Source organism: Arachis duranensis, chromosome 1 (genome assembly GCF_000817695.3).
Source record: "Arachis duranensis cultivar V14167 chromosome 1, aradu.V14167.gnm2.J7QH, whole genome shotgun sequence".
NCBI classification, from domain to species: Eukaryota; Viridiplantae; Streptophyta; class Magnoliopsida; order Fabales; family Fabaceae; genus Arachis; species Arachis duranensis.
Window position 1 is genome coordinate 100,275,694 of NC_029772.3, and position 12,826 is coordinate 100,288,519.

Consider the following 12,826-nt stretch of genomic DNA (forward strand, 5'->3'; position numbering starts at 1 on the left):
GGTCCTAGCCATAACAGGTCGCGATCAGGGATGGATGACCCCCATAATTAATTACCTCACAGCAGAAGCCCTCCCTACAGATGAGAAAGAGGCAAAGAAGTTAAAACGGGAAGCACAATACTACACCATCATAAATAATATTTTATACAAAAAAAGGGATTTCAACACCATTGCTAAAATGCGTGCCGACTTCCAACACTAAGGATATTCTAGAAGAAGTACACAGTGGCATTTGTGGCAATCACCTTTGGCAATCACCTCGGAGCGCAAGCACTCGCCAAAAAAGTACTTCGGGCAGGATTCTATTGGCCAACTTTACAAAAAGAAGCCACAGAGTTTGTAAGGACATGTTCCCTATGTCAAAATCATGCCAATTTCCACACCGCTCCGCCAGAGGAACTCATCAGTGTAACCTCACCTTGGCCATTCGCAAAATGGGGACTCGATCTCCTCGGACCTTTTCCTCAAGGATCAGGACAAGTCAAATTCCTCATAGTAGGAATAGACTACTTCACAAAATGGATCGAGGCAAAACCCCTAGCCAATGCCACAGCTCAAAGAAATAGGAAATTCCTATATAGAAATATCGTCACAAGGTTCGGAGTTCCATACTCCATCACTACAGACAATGGTACCCAGTTCACAGACGCAGGCTTCAGAAAACTAGCGGCCGACCTGAATATAAAACAAAAATTCACCTCTATTGAGCACCCCTAAGCCAATGGGCAAGCTGAAGCTGCTAACAAAGTTATATTAGCAGGGTTAAAACGGAGATTACAGGATGCAAAGGGAGCCTGGGCTGAAGAGCTCCCGCAAGTCCTATGGCATATCGGAATGGAGGCAATGATCCCAGTGGAGGTCGAAGAAGGATCACCCAGAGTGATCCACTTTAGTGAAAAAGCCAATTCCCAACTTCAAAGGGAAGAGCTCGACTTACTTCCAGAAATCCGAGAAAAAGCTCGGATAAGGGAAGAGGCGCTGAAATGACGAATGGCCTCCAGATACAACCGAAAAGTAATACAGCGGGCCTTTGCTGAAAATGACCTCATCCTAATCCGAAACGATATAGGAACAACTCGACTTGGGGAAGGAAAGCTGGCAGCAAACTGGAAAGGACCCTTCCGAGTCATAGAAGTACTGGGAAAGGGTTACTACAGGCTTTCCGAACTCGACGGGCGAGAGCTTCCTAGATCATGGCACGCCTGCAACCTAAGAAGGTACTATAGTTAGGGATGATAAAAGATCTTGGAAAAGGCACACTCTTTTTCTTGAAAAAGGTTTTTTAACGAGGCACCCTGCCAAGACCTACAAATCACCTGATTTAGGAAATTAACTCCTCATGTATATTTGCATTTTCTTTTAATAAAATTTTTTCAGATTCTCTACAAACGTTCAAGTTGTATTATTCTGAAAACATTCATCGCCCGATTGTAAAGATACAGATCGACAGAAAGTGAAAACCGAATTTACTGCGCGATCACGATAAAAACGAGGGCTAAAAACCCAAATTCTACAAAATCGGCAAAGATGAAAATAGAATAATGCAAGAAGTTATAGAAAGTGATCCATAGAAAGGACCTGACGAGGTCCTAATAAAATGGATTGCTATAAAATAACTTAAAGACTGGCCGGCACAAAAAGTCGGACCAGCCACAACAACCTAAGTTATAAGTAAAGCCTTGGAAAGAGGTCTGGCCAACCCTGTAAAAGAGGATTACTATAACTTCGAAGAGCCCGACATGAGGAAGTCGGACTCCTACAAAAAAGTTACAAAAGATAATCCCTGAAAGAGACCTGAACAAGGTCCAAGAAAGAGGATTATCAAGTAACTCGACAGGGTCCGACGTGACAAAGTCGGCCCAGAAAGAGATAAAGTTACAAAAGATAAATCCCTGAAAGAGACCTGAACAAGGTCCAAGAAAGAGGATTATCAAGTAACTCGACAGGGCTCGACGTGACAAAGTCGGCCCGGAAAGATAAAGTTACAAAAGATAAATCCCTGAAAGAGACCCGAACAAGGTCCAAGAAAGAGGATTATCAAGTAACTCAACAGGGCCCGACGTGACAAAGTCGGCCCGGAAAGATAAAGTTACAAAAGATAAATCCCTGAAAGAGACCTGAACAAGGTCCAAGAAAGAGGATTATCAAGTAACTCGACAAAGCCCGACATGACGAAGTCGGTCTAAGATACAAAGCTACAAAGGTAATCCCTGAAAGAGCCCTGAACAAAGTCCAAGAAAGAGGATTACCGAGTAAATTGACAGGAACCGACACGATAAAGCTACCCTTGGAAAAGACCTTAAGTAAGGTCCAAAAAAGAAGGGCTACAAACAAAAACCAAGTTGAAAAATCGGTAGGTCTCAGTATCATGATAAACGACAGTTTAAGGTTGATGAGAGCAGCGTCAGGCCAAAGACTCAAGCTGATCATGTCAGACAAAAACCTACGAAGGTGCCAAGACGAGTGCAAAGCAGACAGGATATAAAAACTACTAAGTTATGGTAATAGCAAGCTTCAGAGGCCACCTAAATCAGCCTAGGAATCTCGAAAACTACTTTGTTTTTCAAAACAAAGTTGCTAAACAAGCAACAGAAGTATCAACAGTCAACAAAATACCATTTACAAAATAAAAGAGTTCAAAGCCCACAGGCCGGGCTATACACAAATACATCAGGAATAATCAAAGAGAGTCCAAAGGTTTCCCAGTAGCAGCATCCCAGGGTGAAGGAGAATGAGTCTGAAGAGGCACTGCATCTACCGTCCCATCATCCCGGTTCAGGATCTGAACATCAGGATCGGACTCAGGCTGAACGACTTCAGCTGCCTGAGAAGAAGAAGGCGGCACAACAGAGACTTTGGTTGAAGGAACAGGAGGGGGCTCAACATCATCATCATCAGGGTCCTCGGGAACGATTTTGCCATCCTTCACAATATTATCCAAGCTAAACAAGGCAAGGTCCGCATCCGGGGCAATAACCCGAACATGTTCCTTCAGGTTCTCATAGGCAGGAGTTACGCTGCCCACAAGATGACCATGGAGCTCGAAATAATCAACCCGGACCGACTCTAGCTCCCCCCGAAGACGCATCACTTCTCGGTAGGACGTGACATAGCTTTCTTTGTGCTTCAAGGCGACATCCTCAGCCAATCACACAGAGGCCGCCAGGGCAAGAGAGCTGGCCTTCTTCCCTTCCAGCTCCTTCTTCAGTTTAGTCACCTCCGCTTCAAACTCCTCCTTGAGACCCTTCATCCGATCAAATTCTCGCTTAGCTTCCTCCATAAAAGCTTTGGTAGCATGCAGAGGTAGATTTTGGGCAGTGCGATACAAAGCAGCTCCCATATGAGCCATCTTAACACTACTCCGAGTTATAAAATCCAAATGATGAAGGAGAGATATATCATCCATTGAAAGAGCACCATAAGGTGTGATCTGCTGGTCCACAAAACCAATAGGATCAAAATCCGGGGCATCTAGATTGAAAGGTTCAACAGTTCGAGGTCTTTTTGAAGGAGGGGCGGCCGAAGAAGAAACCACAGCAGCAGTAGAAGATTGAGGGGGATCCACTAAACAGACCCGAGGTGTAGGGATCATTCTCCTCGGGCCAGGAGAGCTCGGCACGAATGGCTTCAAAGGAGCTTGGGAAGTTCCTTCAACATCAGCCCGGGCCGAGATGTTTTGAGCCGCAATAGCTTTTCTCGCCTTCTTGAAGGCCTTCATTGCATCATTATTCTTGGCCATCTCTGCAAAATAAAAAACAACAATTTATCACACCAGGAAGAAAGCAGGAGAAAAACAAGATAACAAGATATATCAAGGCAGTACCCAAAGCAGTTCGAATAAGGGACGGATCTCCCAAAGGCTTTTTTGTATCCAAGTGAGGAGGTTCTCCCCAAATATCCTCCAAAACACTCACAAAGGCCTGCTCGACCTCGCTCAACATCTCCCAAGTATACCAGGATACCACTACGTTCCTCTGCCACTCTAATGGAAAGCAGGGCTCATTATTTTCATCCAGAAAGAAAGGCCGGGCTCCTTCAACAGTCCGGACCTTAAAGAAGTAGTTCTTAAAATCCCGGAAAGATTCGCCATACATGGAAAAAACCTTGTGCCCCTGGGCAAACCTAAAAGAAATCCAGGAAGCTTTCTTCTTGGTAGTCTGATAAACCACTATTTTATGGTTTATCTTATGCTCAATTGAGTAGTTTTTATCAACTCTTTACTCACTTATTCATACAATTCGCATGTTTTACATTTTCTTTCCTGATTTTGTGCTATGATTGAAAACATGTTTTTTTGATCTTATATTTGCTTATTATTAATCATCTCTTATGACCATTAGATGCCTTGATATGTGTGTTAAGTATTTTCAGATATTATAGGGCAGGAATGGCTTGGAGGATGGAAAGGAAGCATGCAAAAGTGGAAGGAATACAAGAAGTTGGAGAAATTGCAAAGCTGTCAGCCTGACCCTCTTGCACTAAAACGACCATAACTTGAGCTACAGAAGTCCAAATGACGCGGTTCCAGTTGCGTTGGAAAGCTAACGTCCGGGGTTTCGATTTGATATATAATATGTCATAGTGGCCCTGACGCTAGGCGACGCGACCGCGTGCTCCATGCGGCCGCATCGCAGTGACGAAAAACCAGCGTGGCAGATTTCTTCTCCAGCGATTTCTGGGCTGTTTTCGACCCAGTTTTTGGCCCAGAAAACTCACATTAGAGGCTATAAAGTAGAGGGATTGCATCCATTCAGATCATGCACTCATAATTCACTTTTCATATTTTTAGATGTAGTTTTTAGTGAGAGAGGTTCTTTCCTCTCTCTCTTAGGATTAGGATTAGGATTAGAAATTAGGATTTTTAGAAACTAGGATTTAGGACTTCTCTTGGTTTTTAAGAGTGAATCTCGATTCAGGTTCAATGTTCCTTTTTATTTATTTTTCCAATCAAATTTATGAATTGTTTCATGTTTAGATCGATCTCCTTAATTAATGTTATTTGATATATTTCAGATTGATGATTGCTGTCTTTTATTTATATAAATAATTTGGATTTTCCTGTTTTCCTTTTGGCTTTGGTTTAATTGGTGACTCCAGAGTTATCAACTCATTGTTGATTGAAAATTGGATTTCTTCATTTCATTAATTCATATTCCAATAACTCTAGCCTTTCCCAAGGAAAGATTAGGACCTGAGGAATCAGAATTAATTCATCCACTTAACTTACCTTCATAGTTAGAGGTTAACAAGGTGGGAGAAAAATCCAATTCTCATCACAATTGATAAGGATAACTAGGATAGGACTTCCAGTTCTTACATCTTGCCAAAAGTTTATTTTACAGTCATTCATTTACTTTTATTGCTTTGAAAATATATCTGTGCCCATTGCCCAACTAACCTTTTACCTTAATCCAAAACCCCAAACATACTTTTTCATAACCAATAATAAGAATATACCTCCCTGCAATTCCTTGAGAAGACGACCCGAGGTTTAAATACTCGGTTATCAATTTTAAAGGAGTTTGTTACTTGTGACAACCAAAACGTTTGTACGAAGGGATTTCTGTTGGTTTAGAGACTATATCTACAACGCAACTGTTTTAATGAAATTCTTTACTGGCAAAAATCCCAACGTCATAGTCCCAGGTTTGGTCAACACAAAAAGATACAGAAAAAGAGTTTGAGAAGGCGTAACACCAAATTCTTGGCAAACAAGCTGAAAAATCTTGATGAAGCCCCATGAATTCGGATGGAGCTGCGAAGGGGCTACATTACAAGACCATAACAGGTCAGTTTCAAAAGAAGTAAAAGGAAAGGTGATGTTCATTTGGCTAAAAAAGAAGTCATAAGTATAGAAGAAGGGATGCTCCCCCTGGATCAGGACTGGGAAGCAAACTCTATCGCCAGAATCAGGTGCTACCAACTCATAATTGCCCTCCTGATCTGCACTACTACAGACACGATGATGCTTTCTAAGCATCGCACAAAATTCTGAATCGACTAAAGAAACACACAGCAACACAAGAGAGTCCAGCCAATCAGACATCCCTTCGGGAACCTCAGAAGACGTCTCGACAATATTTTTTCGGGAAGACATGGCCAACTAATCCTACAAAGCAAGAAAAAGATTGGGTTACTAAAAAAGGTAAAGACATTCCAGACGAAATCAAAACAACTCGGACAGTACATTCCAGCGCGGTACAGACAAAAAGGAAAACCCCAGAACACAACCCAGAGTCCAGGGGCATCCTTTGGAGGCAATCAGGGAATAAAGATTCAGGAAAATCCATATGACTAATGTCTCAAAAAAAAACCCTTTCAAATCCACATGACTAATGTCTCAGCAAAAACCCTTTCCAAGAAAAACAAACGCGAAGAAGATCAAAAAAGCCATCAAAAGGAGCAAACTCCCTCAAAATAAACAAAGTTCAGCAAAACAGGAGTAGCATATGAAGCCCTAAAAAGCAAAAATCAGGAGAAAACACCCAGAAGCATACATAAAGGCAATAAGAAGACCAGAAGGCATGCATCACAGTGATAAACCGAACGTGATAATATACAAAGATCCAAGCTTTCCAACGTGCACTCAGTCAGAACTTAAAAAAAAAAAACAGATACGGAGCAGCAAAATAGACGATGGAAGACAAAGAAAAACCAACCTGAAAAAGGAGAAGAATGCGGAAGAGGGTTGAAGACGAAGAGGCCAGAAGCTGCCGTCGGAAGCACTCATGATCGCCAAAACCACGTTGAGAACACCAAGAAACGTAAGCTTTCAGGGGAAAACAAAAGTGAGAAGGAAAAGGGGAAGTTACAGAAAGGAGAAAAAACCGTCTCCGTCTGTGAAGTTCAAAATAAAAGAAGCAAGAGAAACAGGGCATTGAAAACCATTTAATGGGGCATTAAAAACCCTCGCGCATTCCCAAGGCCAGGGCACTAAACACAAAAGCGCGCGCTTTCAGAGGAAACGGAACAGAAACATTCCGCATTCAAAAAAAGGAGAACTCTACAAAAAGAAATCGACAAAATGCTCGAGTTCGGCTTCACCAAAGAAGGATCGAAGTCCTAAAACTAAAGACTCGACCTAAAAAAGAAGACCGAGCTCGAGCAGGGGCACTGTTCATACCTTGGGTCCAGCTGTCCGACCCGAGATGTTCTACAGACAAAGCGACCGACCTCTTCAGGTCAGGATGACCCGACCTCTTCTCAAAGAGCTCGGCCAAGTCACAGGAAAGCCCAACAAAGGGCCCAAATAGAGGAACACGTCCCGAATCCAAGGGCAGCCCAAGCCTGTAAAGATAAAGGCGGTTTCCTTGAAGATACGAGGACCCCAGTCAAAGATAAGATAAAGATAAGATAAGATAACTAACTTATCTCATCTAAAGAGATCACTCTACACTATTATAAATACACTAGAGCACCCAGGTATAACTCATACTCTGATTCTACTCAATACCTGCTTAATATCCTTGCTAACTTAAGCATCGGAGTCCCTTGCAGGTACCCCCACCCTCCAGGGACAAAGAATCAGCACCATCACCAAGTCGGATACAACAGCCCCGACCAGCACAGAAGATCTCGTCCCAGATCGACCTACAGTTTCAGGTAACCCCCGGAACAGAAGCATACAAGGATTTAATTTGATTCCACAAAGCTTTAGTATGAGTCTCATTAGCAATGTGATTGTAAACATTATCATCCACCCATTGCTTAATAAAATCACAAACTTGTTGGTGTTCAAACTCCCATTCTTCATCTGTTTTAGATTCTGGTTTTTGTGTAGAAAATATGGGTAAATGTAGATTTTTGACAAACAACAAATCTTTTATTTTTTCCTTCCATAGATGGTAATTAGTGCCATTCAAACTTATCATCCTAGTAGAATTATTTTCCTTCATTTTTCCAGCAAGTTATAACCAAATACCCAAAACTGAGCTCTGATGCCAATTGATAGGAATAAAACACATAATTTCCTACTTACAAGAATTAGAGGAGCAACAATATCCACTCACAACAAGTATTAACACCAGCACCATAATACCCAATAGCAGCAGAAAAATCACATAAACCAGAAATTAGAGACAAGCTAACACACCAAGATTTTTAACGTGAAAAACCTACTCAATGCGAGAAGTAAAAACCACGAGTCACCAAGACCATGAAATAGCTTCACTATAATAAAAAATAGGGTACAAGAGAGTCACAAATTACTGCACAAAATGTGCATACAACAAGCCAAACAATCCAAGCTTCAAAGCTTTCAAAACAAGAACAAGAAGATGAAAATACCACAAAAACAGAGCTACTGTGCGTGGCCAATATCTCTAGCTATAGACATCTAATCAAAGATCCGAACGGTGAAATCAAAGAACCAGATGTGTAGAACACACTGTTCAAATTTGAGCTCAATCAAACGGTTAACGAATTTGCAACAACCAATTTACAGAGACAAATTTGTGTTTGTGCGAAAATAATTTTCTCCCTTTCTTTCTAGTGTTTGGTGTTGTCCTTTCAAAATAACCTCTATCACTCGGATTTGAATCCTCTAAAGTTTGAATTTTACTTTAGAGAGTAAAGTATGATCTTCTACTATTGAATAGTTTCTCTTTTATATTTATTCTTGGTCCCACCTATAAAATCAATGGTGAGAGATCACATTTTATTTTCTAAAGCGAAATTCAAACTTTAAAGGATCCAAATCCCTATCACTCAACCCTAACTCATCTCAACTATTTCAACTATTCATGAATTTGGATACTAACATTTATCCTTTTTCTCCACATAAAAAAGGAGTTAAAAAACCCAACACTTACCATTATAACCAAGTCATATTGGGGGAATACTTAAACTTATTATACATGCATGTTCACATATCTACGTTGAAACTAAACAATTTCTTTAGTAGCAGCGTGCGTTCATATTATGATAACTCTCAAAATATTTTTTAAGATTTACTTTTTTTTCCTTACTTCCAAACTTATTTATTCCTTTGGTGTCTATGAATCTAATTTGTCTTAAAAATAGAGATAGAATAAAATAAAATTTACTCTTTTATTTTTTAATTCTTTGAACAAAATTTAGATGTTATAGAAAAGACCTTCTAAACATACTCATCTAACTTAATTTATAAGGTAGAAGATAAAATAAAGAGTAAAGTACTAAATTAGTCATGTAATCCTATTTTGATTCTTAAAATTTAAAGTATCTTATTTGAATTTAAAAAAATTTTATTTAGGTTCAATGTAGTCTCACTGTGATGTCAAAATTAAATAATTAACGAAATGTCCTACATAACAACAGTACAAGAACATACAAGGTCGATAATTTAAAAAATAAGTACAAGTTTCAGAGACACAAAATCAACCGTGGATGCATTAAATACATTTATTTATCATTTTTTTATAATTTAAATAAAATATTTTCTATAAAACTAAAAAAAATGATAAATAAATGTATTGATGTATTCACAGTTGATTTTGTGTCTCTAGAGTTTGTATTTATTTTCCAAATTATCGATCGTGTTCTTGTACTGTTTATTTCATTAATTATTTAACTTTGATCCAAAGGTGGAACTAAATTGAAACTAAATGAAACTTTTTTGGATTCAAATAGGATTATGTCTAAACGTAAGGGACTAATTTAGTACTTTACTCTAAAATAAATTTTTTTTTAACATTTTCTCTCACATAAAAATTCTTTTTATATTTTTAAATTTACGTGAATTTTGTATTAAATTTTTTATTTATTTTCTTCCGAAATTCTTCTCTTATTCGAATCCATAAAAATTGAATTCTATACTTTTTGGAAGACTTATAAACTCCGATACTCTGTCATTAAACTATTTCTTTCAAAAAATTATACTAATAATTACAAAAGCTCATTCAATTTTAGAAGTAATTTATTTATTTCATGAACAAACTCCCACTCATGGAAGCTACTAACCTTTCTAAACATACAATTACAATAATGTAAGAAAAACATAAATAAGAATAATGTATATAAGAAACTGAAGGAACAACAATGCTGTAATATGCATTAGTAAGATTGCTAAATTAAGTTGAAGCAAGAGGAGATGGAGGAGTTGGAATAGGTTTCCAACCTTCCAACATCAAGATAACATTCTTCATTGAAGGACGCAGTGATGGATCATCCTGCACACACCACAACCCCACCTTCACCATTCTCTCTAATGTCTTCCAATCTGTATCCTCTTCTTCTGATTCATTAACAACAAGCTTCCTCAACTCTCCTTCTGCATAACACTGATACACCCAACTTGAAAGAAGAACCTCCTCTGGACACTTCACGTTTACATCTATACTTCTTCTGCGGCACACTATCTCCAACACCACAACCCCATAGCTGTAAATATCAACTTTCACAGACACCAATGGAGATGAACATGAAGATAAAGATGGTGATGCCTCATTCTTCCATTCAGGTGCCAAGTAACTGCTTCTTACCTCATCATCAGTAAGAAACTCTGGTTGTTGAGGCTGCTTCAAAAGCCGTGCTAATCCAAAATCAGATATCTTTGCTGTCCATGCTTCATCAATCAGTATATTTTGTGGCTTAAGATTGCAATGGACGATTCGAACCCCGCACTCTTCATGCAGATACTGCACTCCTCTGGCTACATCCAATGCAATTTTAATCCTCTCTTTCCATGGAAGTGCCTGATCATGATGATGATGATGATGATTCTTACCCTTAAACAGAAGATTCGCGAGGCAGCCATTGCTAACATATTCATAAACAAGAAGCTTCCTTGACCCTTCAATACAATACCCAACAAGCTTAACCAGATTCCTATGGTGAGTTCGAGCAATGGCAGTAACTTCAGCTCGGAATTCCCTCTCTCCTTCATCATCAGCAATCCTCTCTAGTCTTTTCACAGCAACGCTTTTGTTACTACCATCACCTGTTATTGTTCCTTCATAAACTGCTCCATAAGACCCTCTTCCTATCTCTTCCGTGAAGCCACTAGTTGCTTCCACAAGTTCGTCAAAGGAAAACGAGCGCAATGAACATTCCTTGGTGAATCCCAGGTTTGAGCTTGCAGACAACTTTGCATAACTATAAACATGATGCCTATAATTGAAGAAAACCGAGACAGCAATGATCACACAGAGCAAAGTAACAGAACCCAAAGAAGAGGATAGAATCAGTATTAGGCTTCTCTTGTTATCAACAACAACATGGGAATCCGGGTCTAGATGTGTTTGGTTAATTAGAAATCCTGAATGATAAGGAACTTTGAAAATGGCTGTGGCTGTGTCTGATGCATTTGGAACCTTTCTGCCATATCTGAGTGGAAGCCTGTATATGCTGCAGATACCACCATTATTTGCATACAATGCTCCCCCACAATCACAATCTTCCTTGCAAGACTCCTCACATGCTTCCATTGTTGTTTCTTTTGTAACCAAATATGGGAAATCACTCCATGACATGTGCTCCAAAAGAGTAACATCGTACAGCGAAGATGGGTCAGGATTAGATTGACGTTCGTCTTTGCTGTAGTTCAGTTTGCATTCCAGAAACATGCCATTGTTGCTGATGGGGACGAAACCAGGATAACAGTGACACATATTGGTGTTGGAGCAGTAACTGTTGAAGCCACAAAAACCATTGATTTGGCATTTATCATGCATGGCTTCCCACCTAATTTCAACACTGAATGGCCTTCTATTTCCCTCACCATCAAATTGGTGCTCATACAATCTGAAAACCCCATCAAAATCAAATGTTGCCCGGTATATTGAGGTTGTGTTCTGTTTCTGAGAATTGCTATTTCTCAACAAGTTTGTGTTGTTGACAAAACATTGGTGCTCTCTTAGGCAAAGAAATCCTTCCGTGTTAAGACTCAGCTGCACCGAACTAAACCAAAAAAAGAAAAATGTGTTAACTTAAACCTTCTACATGGAAAACTAGAAATGAAGTGAAGTGAATAATGGGGTGAATTGGGTGACTTACCCGGTAGTAGCATTGTCAATCTCATCCCAGTAGTGATCCTCAGCGTATGGTAAGGTTTTGAGGGGATAAGCAACAAGGTTGCTATCCGATTCTTGCATGATAAGATAGAAAAGTCCAGTGGAATGATCTGTTTTGGACAAACTAGACACCAATCTGTTTGCTGCAGTTAAGTTCTGACCTCCTAAAATGATATCGGTTGGATGATCAAAGCTTTGCCACACAACAACATGTGAATCATCATAGATTACAAAGTTTCCGGAATCCAGCATGGATGCCATAGAAGCCCCTGTGACATTATTAGTAATCTTTTGTCCTTGTTGAAGAACCAAGCCATCAATGGTCAAAAGTAAGGTGGAGGAAGAAGGTAGCGGCGGATCGTTGCGGTTAGCAGTCCATACTAGAGTGATGTCAGGCTCACCAAGCAGCCATATACCAACAGCATAACCATAGCCTTGAGCATGAGGGTAAAATCCAAATGCAAAATGGCCAGAACTTGATAACCATGATGAAGATTGGTTTCCTTTTGGAGAGAGGGAATGACCCAACTCAATCTTGGTTATTCCATCATCTGCATCTGCAAGTGATGAGTGTAGCAGTAGAATAGAAGACAGAAAGAGCAGAACAATGAGAATGGGGGATTTAGAAGCCATGTCTATCTAGCTATCTGAGACTAATTCAAACTCCAAACATTTCAATTTTAACAAATATGTATCAGTCTTTTACTTTTCCTCTTGCCGTGTAGAATGGTGAATGCAGCTTTAAGTTATGTAAGTCAATACCAGTCTTTAAGGCATAGATTTAGATTGATTCAATGGCATAATATCACTCATATCACTAAGGTTCTTTGGACTTG

The 12,826-nt window shown here is 39.6% G+C and overlaps 1 protein-coding gene across 1 annotated transcript; it reads right to left on the reverse strand.

Annotated features, from left to right (window-relative positions):
* Positions 1–10,004: 10,004 nt before the first annotated feature.
* LOC107471486 (G-type lectin S-receptor-like serine/threonine-protein kinase LECRK3) lies at positions 10,005–12,822 on the reverse strand. The gene is made up of 2 exons (XM_016090961.3): positions 11,974–12,822; positions 10,005–11,877 (listed from the first exon to the last, which is right to left on the reverse strand). Exons 1-2 carry the CDS (start codon positions 12,621–12,623, stop codon positions 10,050–10,052), a joined length of 2,478 nt encoding a protein of 825 aa, XP_015946447.3. The 5' UTR covers positions 12,624–12,822; the 3' UTR covers positions 10,005–10,049.
* Positions 12,823–12,826: the final 4 nt, after the last annotated feature.

Coding starts and splice junctions, on each gene's coding strand:
- LOC107471486 (XM_016090961.3), bottom strand. CDS start 12,623: ATGGCTTCTAAATCCCCCATTCTCATTGTTCTGCTCTTTCTGTCTTCT. Junction 11,878..11,973: donor ATTGACAATGCTACTACCGG/GTAAGTCACCCA, acceptor TTTTTGGTTTAG/TTCGGTGCAGCTGAGTCTTA.